General features: G+C 40.6%; 1 protein-coding gene across 1 annotated transcript; it reads right to left on the bottom strand.

The window, feature by feature from the left end:
• Positions 1-619: 619 nt before the first annotated feature.
• Positions 620-18,134, bottom strand: SERINC1 (serine incorporator 1). Its single transcript, XM_066547073.1, has 10 exons — positions 18,004-18,134; positions 12,218-12,379; positions 10,543-10,736; positions 7,656-7,735; positions 7,331-7,468; positions 5,903-6,072; positions 5,704-5,794; positions 4,257-4,398; positions 3,920-4,150; positions 620-2,166 (listed from the first exon to the last, which is right to left on the bottom strand). The coding sequence occupies exons 1-10, from the start codon at positions 18,040-18,042 to the stop codon at positions 2,028-2,030; spliced, it is 1,386 nt and encodes a 461-aa protein (XP_066403170.1). The 5' UTR covers positions 18,043-18,134; the 3' UTR covers positions 620-2,027.
• Positions 18,135-21,867: the final 3,733 nt, after the last annotated feature.

Here is a 21,867-nt window from a genome sequence, read left to right as displayed (position 1 = left end):
TAGTAGCTGTGCAAGGTCTGCTGTGCAGTTCCTGGAAAGTAGCTTGACAGGTTTATTGATAAGCCTCCAAAAGAAGAAAGAAAACTGGGTTTCATTAACTTCATACATACAACACAAAAACCACATTCCCCAGCTCTGGCAGTGGATCCAAGGTTTTTTTCCAAGGGAGTAATCTGGCCACTTGTACAAGGAGCTGAATCCATAGACAGAGCAGTCTGCTAATTTTCTGAATTCAGCGATTTGTTCTTTGCTACAGGGCTCAGGAACTTTGTTACAGGACTCAGTAGAAGCAGTGTTCACATGTTTTACCCGAATTTAAACAGGTGTAATCCAGTGAGGTGGCAGCAGTTGATAAAGCAAGAATGCAGTTCCAGGTGCAAAGCATGTTAGTGTTTACAAAGTGTTTACTGGGACATGGCTGCCAAGGGCATAGGACTGTCAGAGAACTTCACCCGGGCGGTTACACGTGACCTCCTAAAAGAAGAGCCAGGGACTCACAGGTGTGCTCTGCAGCACTGTTGGTTGTTCTCAGAACAGAAGAGAGGATGAGAAGGTTACACAAACCCTTGCAATAGCCACATCTGGCAGCAGCATGAGACATCAAAAGTCATGGGACATCTTCATCCAAATTTATTTATTAATAAGGTAACAACATATTCCAAATTATTACAAGCCTTTACTAATCTTTCCATTACTGTCTCAAGTTTGACTTGACATGTCAGATTTTTTGCAGTAAATGTCAGTGTTCAGGTGCAGAATTAAAATAAAAGCTTAGAGAATAGCAACAGGAAGTCACAGTTACAAACACCACAGAAAGGGATGAGCATGACTGCTGCAGGCTCCAGGGTCACTCCCAGTCAGGCTGCTCTAGGCTCAAGTTGTAGCAAGTAACAGAGAAATTATGCAGCTTATGTACTTCAGTTACAAAGCAGCAAGCACAAAAGCATTTTAAGATTTCATAACTGCACAGGAACTATGCCTAGATTTAGACTTTCTAGGCTCAAGTCCATCTCTGGCAATGGACAACAAGCAAAATACCTAATACAGTAAAAGATTTCAAGATTCAGAGCCCCAAATATTTTAGGAAACCCTTCAGTTGAAGCCTCAGTAAATGCAAACCTCCTCCTTTAGTTATTGTAACTTCGGTGCTTCTTTTTCTCCACTTTTTTTTGTTTTTAATCACAATACTCAATTCCTCCAAAGGGCTTACACAGCTTTTACCACTCAGCTCCTTGCAAACTTCATGATTGTAGCTTAGCCAAGAAAGTGGCACACAAAACAGCAATAAATTACAGCACAGCTATGCTACTTGAACTACTTAAAAAACCAGTAATACTATGTAGATGCACATTGTAAACAGGTGCCTTAAAAACATGCTTCTGATACCAGGGTATTCTCCCCAGGGTGCCTGTCCTGTGTGCAATGGGACACACTGGACTGGCTCCTCTGCAGCTCCAGGTGCAAGTTTTCCCCCTCACATCTGTGCTGAAGGTACTGCTGCCCTCGGCATGGGAAAAGTCAGGCTGGTAGTGTCTTAAGTGCTGCAAGACATCCAGTGAACCCACACGTGCTCCTTTGAGTCTAACAACACTTCTCAAGGCTTACTTTGGAATCAAGGCAACAGGGATCATCAAAGGCAGATCCTTCTTCACTTGCAAAGCCTGACCTAGCACTGTTTAATTACCCTAATTAACACTTGCACTTCTTTTCCTACAACCATTTAATGCAATTGAGGGGAAAAAAACATACTTCCAAAAGCTCTCAATCTTACATCTTGTGCTCCCAAAGCACTCAAAGTAGGAGTAATCCTCTGAAAACCATCGTTACAGCAATTACCACTGAGCTCAGCTAGAAAAAGTCATTTACTGAAATGACAAGACATGATTCAAGGTGATCATGCAGGACAAAGCAGGGAATACTACCTGGACAGCACACACACATGTATTTACACCCGCACTACTACCCGGAATACTGTTTGTTTCAGAGACGCGTGGCGCTAGCACAGCCTCCCTCCAGAGCAGCACAGCTCAGTCAAAGTCGCGGTTGGTGAGAACCAGCGGAGCCACCAGAGTCCACACATACAGCACGATGCCAATCCAGCTGGAAGAGATCTTCACCCACACCGACGGCCACTTGCTGGTCATTGTCTCATAGGAAGAATCCGGACTGTGAACCAAGGAAAAGAAAAAAGGATCATTTGCAGTTTTTTTCAATATAACATACTTGTGTTCTAAGCCACCCTTCAACACTGTTTTCACAGGAGATCATTCTCAATTCACACATCAAAGGACCCTTCTCCCAGGCAGTTCACACCAGTCTGTACAAGAACACCACTTGTATGTAGATGTCACAGGAGGTGGAAAAACAACAGCACAAAAAATACTCAGTATGAGAAGCTGCCAAAAAGCAGAATTACAAGGAATCTCTAACAAATCTGCAGAAAGGCAGTAAATGGATAGCACTTAGAGACAAAAAAAATGTATTTTGTCTTGCCAAAGGACACCACGGTCACAACATGACACGAACGACACTCACATGCTGAGATGTCCAAGGCAAAAAACAGAGCATTTATTTCCCCGACCTTGTTATTTATAGAATTCCAAAAGTGACCATGGATTGGAGGATGAAACTGCCACCTCTCCAACCATACTGGTCAAACCAACAGTCCATCAATTCTCTCCTCCCTCCAGAAAGGAATGCAAAACAATCATTATTTACAAGAAAAGCGTGTGAGAAACTCCATTACAAAAATGTAAACATCAGAAGGCTTAGAAGAACTTTAGAAGAACAGGGCAACATACCACCTAGAGAAACTGATCATCTTAATGTCATATTGGACCCAAGTAGGGCCACAAATCAATTTCACAGCAGGACCATCTATTAAGAGTTATTTCTGAAGGAAGTACCTTTTAGTGTTGCTTTTTCGATACAAATTGTTCTTTGCCATGCAACAAGAGACCTTAAGCTGTATTTTTTAATTCTGAAGAACATCTGATCTAGCTGTTAGCAACAGTTCACACACAGGAGGACTATTTTGTTGTTAGGATTTTTTCCAAGGATCAGACATCATTTCCTTCCACTAAGCCCTGTCAGAGAATGGCTGTGGTTGGACGAGACCACTGAAAGTTCTCAAGTCCAGCTCCACTGTTCCAGCGGGGACACCTAAATCCAGCTGCCTCAGACAGCTTTGGAGTGCCTCCAAGAATGGAAACTCCACAACTTCCCCTGGCAACCTGCACCAGTGCTCAGTCACCCTAGCAATGGAAAAATGTTTCCTGATGTTCACAGGGAACCACATGTGTCTCAGTTTGTGCCTTTTGCCTCTGGCCGTGTCACTGGGCACCACTCAGAAGTCCTGTCTCCATCCTCTTCGCACACCTCCTTCAGGTGTTTTATACACATTGGTGAGACACCCCTTGGGCCTCCTCCAAGCTGAACAGTCCCAGCTCTCTCAGCTTCTCCTCATATCACATATGCTCCAGTCCCTTAATCATCTTTGTGGCCCTTCGTGGACTCTCTCTAGTATATGCCCATGTCTCTCTCATATTGGGAAGCTCCAGAACTTGAGGAGATGGGAAGAAACATCTTCCCCTTGACCTGTTGATATAACATGTCCTTTTTCTAGCTCTCTGTACTAGACATGGGCCAAGTGTTTACTAATTTTTAATTGTTATATAATTTAGGACTTTATCCTGTTCACTTTAGCAGGATGTATTTCAGCAGTCCAGTGAATAACAAGAATCATCCTAGAAAATATGGCAGGCACTTGTGAACAAGGTTGGCTAGTTTTCAGATACACTTCCCTTGAGAAGTCTCACTCAACACCTACATTCCAGAGCATGCAACTTGTGCCTCCTTGTCCAGCAAGAGACGGCCTCTTGTATGCTCATTATCAGCACATCTAATCAAACATAAATACCTGTACCAGTTGGTAAGTGTCATCATGATATACAGTGATGCCAGGAAAAGCATGAAGTGGAAGAAGGAGTAACTGTAAGTAACTCCATCCCTCTCATTATCTATAGCTCGGTGAACATCATCTCCATCATCAAGGGAGCCATCACTCCTGGGCATTCCATCCTCTATCAGTGTTGATTCATCACTGGTCAGCATCAGCTTGTTAACTTGGCTGTTGTTGGATGTCCGGATGCTGGATATGACAGGAAAGGATATAGTACAGATACCCAAATAAATACAATTTCGTATCCAACAATAAGAAGTGATACAAATTAATGTATTTTTTGAAGGACTCTTACCTTGAATAGAGAACACACAGCAGAAACAAAACCAATCCTACAATCCCTTGCGCGTCCCACCACTGCACTACCTGACCTTGGGTCGGAATGGTGGTGCTGTTGTAACCAATGATGCTCAGCAGACTGGGGTTACAGCGCCTGTCTGTGAGGGAAATTGCATTAGAGCTTATATAAAACAAGAACAGGACAAGTATTTAATAGCACATTTCCATGCTGAATGCACAGAAATAGAAAGGAACGTCGTGACTGTGACAGTCTTTAAGTGAAATTTGAATTTAATTTTAGCCTACTGAATCTCTCTAGAGCAGGGAAATGACAGTATATGGCATAAAAATCTATGTCTTTGAGCAGATAAAAGGATTCTGAACTTATGTAAGATATGCATCAACTGCTTTACTATTCCATCTGACATCATTAGATGCAACAAAACAGAAATTTCTGTATAATAAGCTTCAGAAACTCTACTGCTAGAAAACAGGTTTAACAAACATATTCTACAGATGGGGTACCCAAGCCATCCCAGAAATGGAAAACAACGCCAGTAAGTCAGTTTTTTATTATGAGTGGTTCCCAACCCACAGCATCCACAGGTAACACTGATGAAACAGCTGAAAGTAGTAGACAATCTTATTTTCCCATAATCACTGCCTGAATTAGATGACTCATGTATTCCATGACACAGAAGCACAGAAGATTGTCCACAGCTAAGACAAAAGGGTCAGAGATCCAATTAAAACCACTAAAATCAATATCTGGTGATTTATTTTAATCATCATAATTTCTGCACTTGTTTATTTTTAGAGACATTCAACTGTTTCCAGTCACAATAAACATTGACAACATTTATTAATACTTGTTTATAAATCCTCAGTTTGGAAAAATATAATTAGTAGCATCTTGGTCACCTAAGAAACATGAAACTTGGTAGAGAGACGAAACTCTTAGAGTCCTCAGGGGAGTTGCACTGATTTGCAAAATCTAAGCTTTAGAATACTGCAGTTCTGCCAGTAAAGAGCAGAAATTACATGCCATACAAGCAGGGGGAAAAGACATGATTTTAGCATGCTGGTTGCAGAGGGGGGGGGGGAACTCAGAGATGTGTGGGCAAGGCCATGCTGCTATTTTATACATCCCACATTGTTGCTGGGAGCGTGGCTTTTGGGGGGAGGAAAAGGTGAGCACCTCCCAGAAGAAGGAAGAAGTGGCACTCTGCTTCCCTCTCCCCCTCAAGGGAGCTTGCCCAGACCCGCCACACAGACCCTGCCCTCCCTCCCTGCTGCCCATCCCTTCCTATCCCTCAGGAGAGTGGGCTCCTAGCAGTACATGTAGCTGAGCCCTTCCATATGCACATTCTGTTACCCTGCTCTAATGCTGCCCTGCAAGAAGTGAAGTACAATTTGCTGCTGAACCGGTTACCCAAAATGCTCTACATTGTTACTACACTTACCTGGCTCATTGGTCATGGCTGACCAAGTCAAATACATTGTGTAAATTGTGATCACTGAAGACTGCAGCAAACCAGATCTTGGCTGAGATTCCTAGACAAAGGAGTCACAGAACAGGGAAGTTAGGCAATCAAAAGTTGCAGGCACAATGATATTGTGATTATTGTGATAATACAGGAGGTAACAGAATCAAAATCGTACCTGAATTCTTGGCAGAATTGACATTACAGAAGCACCAATGCACAGGAGCATATTAACACTGATGAATGTCTTGTTTTCAGAACAACCTTCTGGATGAGTGTAATAAACATAAAACAAGACAATAGCTACCAGAGACAGCAGATAGTTGACAGCTGTAGCTGAGAGGAGAGCTGTGAAGAAACAAAACCATAGTTAAACTGGTTAATAACAGAGACTACTATGATTGGAATAATACTGCATGATTATCAAGTGTGGGATACAATATACAATGAGAATTCTGGGCACTGAAATGTAAAAGAAGTTCTCAAATAGCCTGTGAAGAAACAATACATGGGAATCCTGAGTCCATGCTTGATTCTCCAGTGCCCTAACAGCAACCAGGAAGAGCAAGGAGGATAAAGGAACATAGATAGCTGTACTGGACACACTTTGGCTAACAGCTTAAAAAAAGAAACTGAAGAAATACTTCAGCTTCAGAGGCTAACACAAAATCTCATTGCCAAATTACATCTTAGAAAAAACACTAAATAGAGAAGCAGCCACTGAATTAAGACAGGCCATACTGTCTTCTGAAACACCTAAATTATAAAATCTGAAACACTTTATTAAAATAACATTTCTCCAGTGAGATGACTTTACCCTCCTTCACTACCTTGACCTTTCACTCAGCATATACCTTCAAAGAATGATTAACTGGCAACCAGAAAAAACAATTGTTTGAGATGATTCTACTCAACATGATGCAATAGCAAGTTACTTTGGTTTTAATCAGCACTGAAGGGCTAGCAAAAGCTATGACTAAAAAAAAAAACCAAACATCCCAAAACAAACAAACAAAAAACCCAAAACCAAAGAACCCCAACAAAAAAAAACCCCAAACCGACCCAAAAAACAAAACAAGAAAAACCCAAAAAGCTGCAGTTGCCACTTTTCTGATACTATGATGCACAGAAAGCTCCACCTGAACATGAGGAAGAACTTCTTTACTTTGTATGACTGCACCCTGGAATAGATTGCCCAGAGAGGCTGAAGAGTCTCCCTCACTGGAGATATTCAAGAACCATCTGGACACAATCCTGTGCCATGTGTGCTCCAGGATGACCCTGCTTGAGCTGGGAGGCTGCATCAGATGAGCTGCTGTGGTCCCTTCCAACCTCACCCATTCTGTGATTCTCTGAAACTCATGCCTTGCACCCAGGGAACAGATCTTATTACTCAGAGGCTGCTGCATCTCTCCCTGCTTCCCCTTATTTAACTTGACAACAAAAGGACATCAATGGAGCTGAACTACACACCTGAGAAAATGACACTCCTGCATGAAGCAGCCCTTTCTGCATTGGTGAAATGAACTATTCAGTGAGTAACTTATTTAACACAATGCACATTAAATTAAAGTTAAAACTTGACTGTAGTATAGTCCCTCCATACCTGCATACCAGCATCTTGAGTTTCCTTCCTCCATTTTCTCAACCCAAGATTCATTCCAGGAATGGGCAAAGTCAATAAGCAAGACCAGCTGAATAAGAATAAAGCAGAATGCTCCAGCCATACCTACATAAAACCACACTAGAAGAGAAGTAAAACAAAATCATTTAAGAACCATAGGTTTACCCCCATCACAGTGTCCCTAAACACATAGAAGCACTACAGTTACACAGCTACAATTAAAACTGTATGACATCAGCATGCACTTACTTTATTTAAAACTAAGTATGATTGCACCATGATACAGAGGAAGACAACATTCCCTCACCAGTTGTAAATGGTCCCTCTGGGATGAAGAAAGCTCCAACACTAATTGCAAGCGCTGTCGCAAATTTAAAGAACCAGAATCTAAAGGGAAATAAAAATAAGGCAACTGTTAAGTCTGGTCTAATTCATATATAAAATACACATCTTTAAGAGTTGTTTTTTTTTTTAATTTGCTCATTCTTAACTTGCCTCAATTGAAGCAGGATAAAAATTTTATCTGCCCAAAATTTTTGCTCTCTAAAAAATTATGCTTAACCTGTGCTAGACTGACACAGAGTTTGACACATTTTCCAGAGGTATCCTCTCACTTGTGAATTCCAAATTAGGCCAACTGTGAGCTGCTTTTTTTCTTCCTAAGAATGTTTTAAACCAGAGCAGTGAGACTGTTGGTTTGTCTGCATATCAGAAAAATGGGTTAAAAAATCTCTTTGTACTTTTAATATCAAAGATCGCATTGATGCCTACAATGACATAAAATATTATGCTGGAGCTCCCTACCAGTCTTGGCTCACTTCCTACGTGAGAGAAATATACAAAAGTCTAGATTCTTCCCATCCAACTTCAGATTCTTTAGGCCTACTGAGCTGATGAGGATTTACCACAAAAACAAAAGCAAATCATTTATCCTGCACAGAAAAGACACAAGCAAGTTCCAAGTCCCTGCTTCAGGGCAGTGTCATTGGAATTTTTCTTCCAGTAAAAGACATGAACTCACAGACCATCAAAAGAGATCAGATGTTTTCAGAAAGCATACATGGGAATATCCTTCACCAAAGATACAACAAACTCACCCCAAACACTAACTGTATAAATATACCCTGCATAGAGAACTTCAAACTGTTATGCCAACAAAACTGTAAAGAGGTAAAGACTATTTTTTCTGATCCCAGTGACAGGCAGCTCCAAAAACAGGCATGATGCCATCTACATGCACTTCAAAACTGAATATAACACCACAAAGATATGTACCACACCCCCACAATGTCAACCACTTGTCAGTTTTTCAAGTTTTCTATCCCTTCCCATTTATTCCCATACTTTAAGCAAGTTTAATCTCTCCTGCTGGCTGTTACAATCAAGTGATGGATACCAGAAGAACAAATTCCAGTTGTGTGGAGAGGAACTATGTGAGATGACAGGAGTGTAGAATACAGAACAAAATGGACTAACTCCCTGGGATATAAAGAGGTGACAAAATCCAGTCTGAAAGTTGAATTAAGTTGTAACATTTACAGTGCAATACAAACCCCACTAAAAGTAGTTTTAGAATCCAGTATTTTAATCAATGTCATTCTCAATAATAGAAATAGAAATGTGTTCAAGTTCATATATATTTAATCTCTAATTCTAGACTTTTTTGATGGATCTTACTGCTCTACCCCGTTCTACAATTGAAAACAATAGTCATCTGAAATAATACCTAAAGCTGCTGTGCATTCTGTACAAGCTAGCAATTATCTTGTAGATATAATTGATTTTTTTCTATTGTCATCACAAACCTGAGGCAAGAAACCATTCTGACTTGCATTAATAAAGCAGAGAAGGTGAACATTGGCACCAAATTGTATTATTGAGCTTAACTTGCATGCAAGCATGAAAAAGTTAGTACACATATATGCAAAAACTTAATATTCTGAATATTTCAATTTACTGACAAAAAGATTACATCTCAAAATATTACTGAACATACAGACAATTTCAAAAATTAAAAGCCATAATGCTTTTCATAAAGCTCACTGTAATGCATATTATTGAAGCAACGAGTTATTACAGAAGTATTGACAGTAACGTTATTAAATATTTTACCAGCAACAGTTAAATTTTTCCTTTTATCCTAGTGCTGATGTTAGATTGGCTAAGAAGAGCATACTGCTGTGGGTTGCATAAACAGTACCTAAATTTGTATTGGAGAGCACAACTCCAAATAAGGTTATCAAGAAGATCCCAAACACTTTAGAAAAAATTTAGGTAAAAGAACATTCCTCATTATGAAAAATCACCATGTGCCTTTTTCTGAAAAAGAACCAAAAAACAACAGAGCTCTGATACCAAATGTAGCTGAACCACTTTCTTTTTGCTTGCAACAAGCATGTTCTCCTGAACAAAGCAGGGTGGAGGGAAAGGCTGAACTGAGTTACTCTTGCTAATGTATCTTAATATGTACTCTTTCTTTTCCAAAAAAACCCAGAAGTAAACAAAGCAATATTCTTCTCAGTCTTAATTATTTTCCCCTACAGAAATAATTTGAAGCTTTTCCTCTTTTTATGTTAGACATGTTTAATCTTACTATACTGAATATAAAATATAATTTTTGGCTTAGCTGTTCATAGGTTCTGTTAAATACGGTCACCTCTAAAAAGCAGTAGTCTAAGCAATCACTGTGACCACCAAGATTAGGCACCACAAATGGTTTTAGGCTTTTCTGCATCATGTCCTCTCACAAATATTTACATTTTCCTGGTTCAAGGAGCTACATTACACATGGGCAGAACTTGGATGAAAACTACCGCTTGTGTCAATACATAAGCTGAATTTCCACTATATTTTTCCATCTGATAATCTTAACTAAAATGAAATACAAATAAAAATTCACTGGGAAGCTCAGAAACTAGATACATAATTCATTTCTTTTTGCAGAGGGGCAACTGAGAAGATAGCAGAAAGAGAAAAGATATGTTTTATACATCTATATCGATATATATGTGTAACTGCTATAACCTTTAAAACAAAACTGTTCAGAAAAGAAAAAAAGTTCTTACAAACTTCAAAGTTAAGAGGAATATAATTCAGATGAGGCTCCTAAATATTTTTATTTCTTGAAAAAATCTCTGTGGAATGAAACAAAAATTAATCACTAACTCATCTCAGCACTCATTTCTGCATCTTACCCATTGTGCACTGCTGCTCTGGGGTCATTGCTGCTCTTCACTTTGATCATCAGCAAGGAGAAGAGAAGGAAGAACATGGCCATGCCAAAGCACACGCGGTACACAGCCTTGTAGCCAACCAGCACATCACAGTTCACATGGCCCTGCACACCAGGAATACTTGTTCCCAACCCTCCATCACAAAATCCAGGAATCTGTGATAAATACAAGACACATCAGTCATCATTAAATGACTTCCTGTCAGTAAATGAATATTAATACATTTCCAATAATCAATTTATTAATATTGTAACATTATGTAACTATTAACACTGTTAGAAAATATGATATTGAAGGATTGCATCATTAGCTGCAGTCCAACTAGAATATCAAACACATGCAAGGAAAAAAAAAAACCTGCATAGGCAGGATAAAATAAAATAAATCTTTCTATAAAATAGTTTGAGTTGGAGAAGACCTTTAAAGCTCACCTAGACTAACCCCTCTGCCATGGGCAGGACATCTTCAACTACATCAAGTTGCTTGAGGCCCCATCCCACCTGACCTTGAATGTTTCCATGAGTGGGACAGGGATCTTATTAACAGGTTTTTTATGTTATTAGTAATTTCAGAACTTCTCAAAGAAATGCAGTTTTCCCTTGCTGATCTGAATCAAGAGATAATTAAAGATCTGTGAACTTGTAGATTTGACTTGACAGTTACTATCAGGCTTATGACATAGCTAGGAAGTGGCAGCCTGCTTACATCTCTTTAAAACAGACACAGCCTTTCCCAAAGAAAGTACCCTCCCTATCAATTAGGTGTATCTGTAATTTCCACATGAAACAGCCGAGAACATTCTCTCCAGTCACTACCAGGATATGAGCAATATCTTTCAGAAGTCAAATCATACTCCAGAAGGCTGTAATTTTCTTTCCTAGGTGACTAACATGGCTCTCACTGAAGCTCTAAAGTGGTAACTATACAAACCTACAATACACATTTACAGATGAATAATTTGGGAGGAAAACCATGAAAATCATGCCTAACCAAAGCTACTATCTACTGAAAAAAACTTAAGACTGCAAAACAGAACTGAAGTACATGCAACCCAAGTTCAGGGAACCTGTAAGCTCTACTGAACTCACATTACCATTCTCCAGTTTTATATTGCATCTTCATATAGCTAATAAACTGTAAGATCCTACAAAGTCTTCCTAATTCCCTGGGTGGAAAACAGGCTACTATGATGAGTGAAAAATATTTTTGTTACACACTGCAGACTTTAAAACAGAATTTTAACTAGTACAGCATGACAAAACTAGAAGGATCTTAGGGTGCAGTTATTTTTTTTAACCACAACCACAATAAAAATCAATTAAGTGCCATAAATACAAGCATCTCAATAATACTTAATTTGGAACTACACATATATAAATTTTCTTGTTTGATGCAAAATTTTATTTTTTCTGCTCTGAGCACTTAAAGAAGAGGCTTTACTTCAAAAGAGTGCTTTTCATTTATAGAGGGATCTTCCCACAACTTCTTTGACTCACAAACAAATTAATAGTGACTGTGAAGCACAGCTGGTAGTAAAATGACATATTTCCAAATAAAACCCACGCTTTTCAAGATGTCAATTACTATTATTTGTGACATTTGTTCTCCCAAAAATGCTAGCAATAAATAACCTGACCTTCTTCAGCTGCTCTTCCATGCCTGGTATTAGCATCACACAGGCGACGCTCACGCCAAGAAGCAGAAAGAAGGCATAAATCAGCCGAGTTATGGTGGAGTTGTTTCCACTGGGGCAGCATCGGCAAAGCAGGCACGGGGCACTTCCACACAAGCATGGTATCTGACAAAAAGACAGAACATGAATTATTTAAGAAGCTTTGGATTACTAGATTTCAATATTTAATCAGGCTGCGCAGATCATCAGATATGATGGAAAATTACTCATCCTGTGCACCCCACCATTGGTGCAGACTAAGTTACGTGCTACACAGCCACCAAACAACAGCGCTTCCCAATGCGCCGCTGCATGGTGAAATTAGTGATTTCTAATACTTTTCAATGATTAGAAGTAATCATTTAGCCATTCAGAAGAAATAAAGACTGGATTCAGGCTCATTTGTTCTCTTGAGTTTTATTTCATTTCAGCCAAATGACATGCAAGGAATGCTTTTGTTAGCAACTACATCCTCCCTTCCACAGCTGCAGAGACTAAACAAACACACCACAGGAAAAAGATACAACACAACTGTTATGTAGGTACACTCTCAGCACCTGGCACAGCTGGGATAAAATCCTCATTGGGGCCACAAATATTTCCAAAACACAAAAAAACAGGTGATAGAGATTAAATCTTAGGTTGCAAACTATTTCATATTAGCAGTTACTCACAGATCACATGATTCTGTTAGTCTGCAAAATTAACTTATGAAATGTAAAAGTTACAAACAGTAAGAACAGAGCAAATATGCAGAACATGTCTTATTGATACCAAATATCAACAGCAAAAGTTGATATTTGATATCAATACTGTATGATACTGATACCAGTATCATGGGGAATGCGGTACAGTTGTAATACTACAAGGGGGGAAAACCAAACAGACAAAATTTACCTGTGTTTAATTCTCACATAGAAAATTGTGGGAAGAAAAAAAGGGAGCTGTTTCACCAGGAAAAGGCTGGGAAGCAGGGAACAATTCTCTGCCACGTGCAGTGTGACAATTTGGGATGTAAAAGAAAGGCAAGGTCCCACAAGTAAACATTAGCCAAAGGAGGAAAGTTACAATCAGAATGTGTGATGACTGGCTTCTCTGAGCTACAACAAACCATGACACAGAAAGATACAGAACAGGGTTAAAACCCAGCTTCTCCCCCAGCACACATCCAGGGACAACTCCACCATGGGACAAAAGCCACAGGTGTCCACCACTGTATGAGAGACACTCAGTCACCGAAGGACAGCAGTAGTTAGAGGGCCACATGACCAGGACATTCCAGTCACCCAGTATGACAGGCATGTGTCAGAAGGAGTTCTCAGCAGTTTAATCATATGACAACCAAAAATGCCAGCAGTCCACTGCTACCGGAAGAGCCCCAGGGGTTGCCGGGAAAAGCAGACAGACTGCCACAACACTCCAGAGAAGCCCTCTGGACAAGGCCGATTATCATTCCTACAGTTTCAACCAGACTCACACACCGAACCCACAAACTTTGTCTTTTAAATAACTTCCCTGTATTCTTTTTGGTACATGTTCCTTCCCAAGGAGCCAACAATCTTCACTCCACTACGCTACAGAATCATCTTTAAATTGGCAAACTTCACCATTACATTTGTCTGCTAAACCACTGAAACTAGGCAGATTCTCATTGTAAGTATTTTGGGATGTAATAGTTATTATATTGCCCCTTTTTACCTTCTCCTCCACTCAGTGCAGCACAAATAATTTGAAAGCATTGATTATAGGAGGTATCATTTCAATGTAATAAAGAAATTTTTTAGACTGAGAGCAACCAGTCCCTGCAACAACCTCCCTGAGGATATGGTAGAGTCTCCATCACTGGAGGTGTTCAAGATGCAACTGGACAGGGTAGCACATCCTCCCACTCAGGCCCTCCTCTTCATAAAAGATGGAGTAGGTGGACCTTTGAGGCTGCTCTACGACTGCAAGCAACTACACTACATCTACGCTTCGTAAGCAGGAAATGTATGGCAAATAGTCTTCAAATGCATCAGAATTTTACAGTACTACTGTCCTTACACTATTTCCTACAAACACAAATAACCTTTCCAGTGAAAAATATCTCACTTCTCTGTTCAAAAAACTACTTTCTTGAACTAATTCTGTCTGCATTAATATTTCTAAACATACTTTTGAATAAATGGTTGAGTTTGGCAGAATAGAATATATAATTAAGCTCATCTGCTGCAGAAAACATGGGAACAGAAGCACTGGTTACAAAAATTCACTTCTGTAAGGAATCCCAATGTTTGCTACATACCTAAATAATTCAAGCAACTTGCTCTTTGCCTCAGTGGAAGCACAAGCATGAATGCTTCTACAGACAGGAGAGACTTGCAGTAGTTGAAATGAAGATGATTGTCTCCACCTCACTGGGAAACAATGTGCCTCAAGAGAGGCCATACACCTCACTGGAGTGTCTGAGCTCCAAGACCAGCTTTTAAAACGTTTTGCCCCTAAACAGCTCATGCACATCCACCTCTGAACAAGAGACACCTGTTGATACATGACACTATTCATACAAGCTGGCTCCTTACACAAGGAATCATATTACAGTCCAATTCTCTCTTCCTTTGGCAAAAGAGAATAAGATACATACCATTCCAACAAAATAGCAGTATACTAACAGCAAAACTACTTGTTACAGACTTCACAAAGAACAGGAACCAAGGAACATTCAGCCCATGGAATTCAGCTTATCAGCAGAGGAGACAAGGTGAGTTCCTGCCACTTTCTTCCTAAATTTAAAGCACGCTTCCCACAAAAATTTCAGTAGTACACACAGCAAGATACTACCATGGAGATCAAAGCTCAACTCCCCAGTGTGACTCAGCTTAGTCACAGATGCAGACAAAAAGTTACTCCACAAGTATTTTTTTCATTTGTTTCCATAAGGAAGCTTAGACAAAAGTTACTCAGACACAACTGAATAAAATCTATTGCCTTCCAGAAACTTTACTTACCTACCAACTCATATCCCTTTACATTTTTGAGGAAAAATAAGCAGCTCAATGGTGTTTACTAAGGCAAAATAAGAAAAGACAAACCCACACACCTATTCTGGGATCAGCCAGCAGGGCATACAAGTTAATTCATGCCTGAGCAACGAGTCATTTCATTCCCCAGGGCAGTGGAAACTGCATGAGGAACACGTTAACAAGATGTATACTGAAGGAGAGAGGAGACAAAAAACCCCACAAAATCATGGAAGGACAAACTTTACTGCCCTTGATGCACACAGAACAAGTTTTTAATATTAACCATAATCTTCCTACTGGAGTAAAGACTAATTGATTATATATTGAATTAATTATTTGTAAAAACACTAAGCCCTTGATGTGCCTAGTCAAGGTTTAGCTACATCATCCCTACTCTTAAGCTTATAGACACTGAATTAATCAAGATCTTTGCCTTGACAGAGAATATTAAAAGAGCAAAACAGCAGCTCAGCTGTTTCAGAGAAAGAACAATAGAGGCAAGACACAGCAGAGGGAAAACAGTGCTGCCTTACCAACCTAGGCTGTCAGGAGCAGAAGACTTTTGCTGAGATGGCTCTGCTCTTATGGCTTTGGCCTCAACCTCATCTCTGACAGGCTCCCCTTGCTCTTAAAAATGCTAACGTGAAGCACTCCCTCATCAGCACAGGGGAGCACAGAGCAGTCACACACAGCAGCAGCACAGCACAAAAGCACAGGAGACACAAGCACGGCAGGAGGCCTGAGCAGAGCGGCTCTGCACAGCACAACACGCGGCCCTGCGGAGGAGCAGCAGTGACAGCAGCGTCCCCAGGGGCAGGGCAGCTTTGCCGGCCGTGCCACAGCCCGCACCACACCAACCCCACTGCATCTGGTCCTGCGGCTCCCTCACCCTCACTGGGTGCTTCCTTCTCAGAGCCACAAACTGAGTTTGTACTGACATATCCCTAGAGAGCAGCGTGGACAGATTCTCCTGCTCAGAACTGCTGTACAAGCTTCAAGTGCTGATTAGCTGTGGTTTTAAATGTGGAAAGAAAATGACCCCTATAAAGGCACCAGGGGAAAGCAAAAAATAATACCAACAAAATCTACTCACCCTGATTTGTTTGGGCACTTTAAAGGAAGGGACAGGGGTTAACTAGTCACAGTAAATCTGATTTAAGATTATGATCTCATGGAAATCATTTTATCTAACAGGCTGAATTTCTCTGCAGAAAAACAATCAAGAACAAGTAGATAGGGGTTCTTCAAACAATACAAACACCACCCAGTTGTCAGAAAGGCTGTTTATGAACTTGAAAATGCAGTATATATTAACTCAAGTATTTGAAATAAAGTCTATAGTCACAATGTCATGAAGTATTTAACAATAATTAAAAATAATACTGTTAACTATATCCAGTTAGTAATTCAAGCCTAACTGGCTAAACCATTAAGTAGTATTTAAAATGTTAATGAGAGCAAAATGAACCCTGACAGTAATTAGTTAAAAGGATATTATCAGTGTTCTAGTTGATTATTTACAGGCATATCAGCCTGGAGGTTAATTTATGCAGATTTTCCAATTCTATGATAATTTCATATAATTTGTACATGAGATTAGGGGATTATGGATCATCTCTCTTAATTAAAGGTCACTCTGTACTAGAAGAGCCCAAACCAATACATTCAGATGTAGGAGCCTGGATAAATATGAGGTCTTGTTATATCACTAGAAGTGTGTGCACGAATGCTCTAATAATAAGTAATTTAATTTGATTCATGCATGGTACAATTATTTTTGGTATTAAAAATTCAGATTTTCACAATCCCAGTGACATTCTTACTGCAAACATCTAAAAACTCACAAACCACTTGACTGTGTCAATATAGACAGGGACTAGACTTGGAAAGACATATGCCTTATTGATATCCCTTATTGATATCCCTTATTGATAAAAAAGCAGTGTCTCAGCTGAACTCTTTACCAACTTCTTCGCTTTCCTGCATCGTGCCAAGAGTCTTAATGCCATCTCAATCTACTGCTTCCCATGAACAAAAATCACCTGACTGACGTGGTGACACATTACCACGGATTACTGTGCCGCCAGGAAAGGATGGCTCGGCGAGACAAAGATGCTACAAAGGGTGGAGCTGCTACAGACAAAGCCGTAAGAAAGAGGCATTAAATACAAATATTAGAATCGGGGAAACGTGCGGGTTTTGTTTTTCCCGAAAGAAACGCTGAGTTCAAAGCATTTGACCGGTCTCTTTAGAGATTCGGGGAGAGGTGATTTCAGCGGACACCGCGGCACCTCCCGCACAGCAACGCGGATTAAGCGGCGCCCAGCAGCTCGACAGGCCGGCCTGTCTGGGTTAAGGACGAAGCTCCCCACAGCACCGGCCAAACGGCTCCGACGGATCCCTGGGGATCCCGGGAGCAGCCCGAGAGGGACCACGGCGGGGCCCGCCCCCTCCAGCGCGGCGGGGAGAGAGCCCTGCCCGGCGGAGCGGGGCCGCGGCCACTGGGGCGGACAGAGCTCGGATGGGGCCGGGCAGGGGCCCGCCAGCCTCCCCGTGCCGCGGGAGCAGGAGGGAAAGCAGCGCCGCAGCCGCCCTGGGTGGCACAGGCGTGGGGAGGCGGCGGACGAGGCCCGGGTGCGGAGGGAGGGAAGGAAGGAGGGGGGGGGAAAGGACCGGCCGCCGGCTCCGAGCCTGCGGCGGGCAGGGAAAGGCAAGGAGGGACCCCCGCGCCGTCCGCGTTCACCTTACCCAGCTCGCCATGGAGCAGAGGCCCAGGACGCTCCCCATGGTCCCCGGTGGGCTCGGGCTCGGGCTCCTCCAAGATGGAAGCGGCGGCTCCCGACGCCGTTGTTTACTGCTGCCAGCGGCGCTTCCGGCCGCCTGACGGCGCGGGCACGTCACTGCCGGCCTGGCACGGGAATGCGCCGGGAGTCTGTGGGGCCGGGGTGTTCTTGGGGATCGGGGCTCTGTACGCCTCAGGCCTAATAATCACAGAATCACAGAATCACAGAATAATGAGGTTGGAAGAGACCTCTAAGATCATCAAGTCCAACCTATGCCCTAACACCTCAACCAGACTATAGTACCTAGTGCCATGTCCAGTCTTTTTTTAAACACATCCAGAGATGGTGATTCTACCACTTCCCTGGGAAGAGCATTCCAGTACTTAATTCTTCTTTCGGTGAAAACTTGCTTCCTAATATCCGACCTATACCTTCCCTGATGTAGCTTTGAGAGAGAGACTGTGTCCTCTTGTTCTGTCAGTAATAAGGAAAGGAGATCCAGCCAGGGGAACAGCAGCAGCCAGCATCCTTCAGTCAAGGGAGTTAAAGCCTAAAGCTTGTTAGTTGTCAGCTGTGGATGTAGCAAATCAAGGTACAGCGAACTGGATGTAGTAAAGCAAAATGTTGTATGTCAGTAAAACAGATAGCCAAGGACACCTAGGAGCTAACAAACTTTGAGGATGTAATAAATCAAGGTGTTGATGCACGTCTATGGATACATTATTAACTTGGCAAAATATTTAATGTCCATGCGTCCTATAGCTGAACTATATCCATTACAATACTAATAGTCCCACAGGTCACAAAGACCCCTTGCCAGGTGCAGACCCTCACCCTCTGTGTGCACAGATGTTAGCTGGGGTTATGTAGACTGTATGGAAATTACCAACTAATCACACTAGATGAGCACAGCCCCAAAAGAGGGAAAAGGCCCACAAAAAAAGAAAATAGTCCTGAAAGAAAAAGTAGGGCCTAAAAATCTTTTAAAAACAATCAGCAGAGGACCAGAAAATTTACTTATATATTTAATAATACAAACATTATAATATATACTTATATTTATTAAGAATATTTAATAATAAGGGTATTATAATACCAAGGATACCATCTCAGTACAACTCTTTCATTTGTAAAAAATCTTAAGATCCAAAACTAGACACTTAAGAAGGATACCTAAAGAAATTGGATTTTTAAATTTTTAGAAGTATACATTGCTTTACAAGTTAAGAACATTTTTGTCTCTTACAATTTTCCCTTCTTACTAATGTGCATTTATTACACTACTATATGCTGAGCTCAGATTTGATTTATCTGTGGATGTTGCTAAATCTGTCACTTTTAATTGATTTTAAAGGCAATCCTATTTTCAAAATCAAACATGAAAAGGCTGAGAAGGAATTTTTGCAGGCTGAAGGTTTAAGGCTGCAATTGTCTAGTGAGGAAAAAGTGGGAATAATTAATAAAATTGTTATAGCTATTTGTTTGAAAGGTAAGTACACAGAATAAGTGGACATTGACAAATTTTGGACTATCTTTACTTCAGCCAGTAGATCCAGAACAGTAATTCTTAATGTTCACTTTTGTTTGTGCACTGATTTGAGCCAGTGAAGTGTGCTGTGTTCATCTCCCACATAACACCACCGCGGTAGCCACAAGGTGCTGGAGGCACAGCATCAGCTCACAGCTAACATTGCAGCTTGCTTCATGTGATGAATGCATAATGTCCTTTCCCTCTCCTTTGTGGAACCTTTAATCTTCTTCAAAGATGAGTTGTCATTAGTTACTGATTTTTTTCTGCTTCAGTATTCCCACAATTTTCACAGTGTGCTCTTTTTCCTTACAAGAATTTCTGATAGCCATGGCAGCCTATTTCTCTCTATACCAAACTGATCTATTTTTTTTTCCAAATACTAAATCCAATCATTGTTCTCTGATTCAGTCATTACTTCTGCTATCTTATTTGGAGTATCCACTATGGAAAGATACTGAAGCATTATGTACGCTTCACTGAACTACATCCTGCTCCTCCTTCAATACACATCTTTTCTAAGAAATTGTAAAAGAGAAAAGATCTGCTATAGGAATTTCTCTTCTGGAATTGTATTCCATTTTCAAGCCATACAGTTGCCTGACAGCATTAAATTATATTGTGAAATACCAACATAATGTTGGTTCCATGTTTTACTTCATTGGAAGGGGGATGGAATTCATTATACCCAGATGTATGTCCTAGATGGCTTCCCCAGTGTGATATTTCGATTCCCTGTGACCCTTTTGAATTTGAATATGATAATCATAGTTGTCCATTATTTGGCTATCTGTCTGATTATTTCTTTTTTAGAAAATACCAGGACTCAAATAGCAGAAAAGGGTTTTTTTTTCCTTGTTTGTATTTGGGAGCTTCTTACTAAAACCTGCCTGTTTGTCAGCTGTTTGTTGGAATATGATAGTTTTTCCAAACTAGAGACCACCTTTCAGTTTCATGGTCTGCACAAGCAACCGTGATCAGCTCCTTCAGTGCACACCAGATCTGCAGAGAGCCCAGAGCTGCCTTGTGGAGCATCCCAAACATGGCCACACAAGATTTAACCTCCAGCAGAAATACCCTGGTAACCATTTTGTCCCCCCGAGTCTGTGTCCCCAGACCACTGAGAGGAAGGGTGAGCTCGACAGGGCAAGATTCACTACTTAAACAGGTTTATGCTTCGGGCAAGGCATCACACACACAAATAGAACATGTAAGGGAATAAAAATGCAAATAAAACATGGCTGTACTGTACAAAGCTCATCTTTGTGCTACTCATGCCGAGTTCATACCAAGCATCAGCGTAGCATTTGGAGGAAGCAAAGTGTTCAGCCTTGAAAACTGAAGGAGAAAGGCCAGGGTGGTTTTGTTATCGCGGAGCGACAGCTGAAGATCCTTTCCCCTAGAGGGCAGTGCAACTTAAAGAATTGAAATCTCTCCTGGCAGCGTTCAAATGGAAATCGGCAATGTGAAGATGTGTTTTTATCTCAACAATGTTCACAGAAAAATACTCTACGGGGGTGTATTTTCTGGAATGAATCTGTGTACGCAGTACGATTCTACATTTCACTTAATTTATGTAATTTTTAAGGGAAATCTACAAAACCCTCCCTTTTTTTCCCCTCTTTGTCCTCTAAATGAAAAGTAATATTGAAATAATGTCTGTGACAACAGATTGTAATACCCAGGTTTTGATCTCTATTGTGAGAGAGAAGTGGAACACGAAAGAATAAAATTCTTATTTCTGATAGACTGTGCAAAGACTTGTAATACAGCTATCAGAAAGTTAATGGAATTCAGAGGCTATATTATTCAAGGACTGACCTAGATATAAATCTAATAGATTCAAATAGATAGGAGTATAGAATAAATGTTCCTCTTTATCTCCCTCTTACAACGTTGTGGATTTTGTAATTTTTTTCTTCTAAAACCTGTTTATGTAGATCAAAATCAAACAATGAAATGGATTTAAATGGTAAAGCATTATCAGGTATGCTTCTAAAATGATGTTTTATCATCCTGAAAAATACATTACTGAGTAGAAATTGAGTAACAACTTTTTTTTTTTTTTGTAAATATGTATGGATTTAATCCTTCTTTAGAAAAGAGTGGATAATCTGAAATTGTTTTATACAGCTACTGCCATGAAGCAAAGAACAAAATATCATCAGATTGTGCAAACTGCTGTCACTCCATTTATAGCAGCAGAAGATTAGATGCAGCTTGGGTCAAGATTGTTCTTAACGTTCCTGTTAAGGCCCATCACAATCATTGCAAGTGAGAGAGGAAAACTAATTTCTACTC

Source organism: Molothrus aeneus, chromosome 3, assembly GCF_037042795.1.
Source record: "Molothrus aeneus isolate 106 chromosome 3, BPBGC_Maene_1.0, whole genome shotgun sequence".
Classification (NCBI taxonomy): domain Eukaryota; kingdom Metazoa; phylum Chordata; class Aves; order Passeriformes; family Icteridae; genus Molothrus; species Molothrus aeneus.
This window is presented reverse-complemented; position numbering and strand designations above follow the sequence as displayed.

What these genes read in the sequence shown, in the direction of transcription:
- SERINC1 (XM_066547073.1), bottom strand. Translation starts at nt 18,042, where the DNA reads ATGGGGAGCGTCCTGGGCCTCTGCTCCATGGCGAGCTGG. An exon ending in AGCCATGACCAATGAGCCAG is followed by an intron (nt 4,399 to 5,703) that starts GTAAGTGTAGTA and finishes TTTCCCTCACAG; the next exon opens with ACAGGCGCTGTAACCCCAGT. An exon ending in ACACTTACCAACTGGTACAG is followed by an intron (nt 2,167 to 3,919) that starts GTATTTATGTTT and finishes CTTGGTTCACAG; the next exon opens with TCCGGATTCTTCCTATGAGA.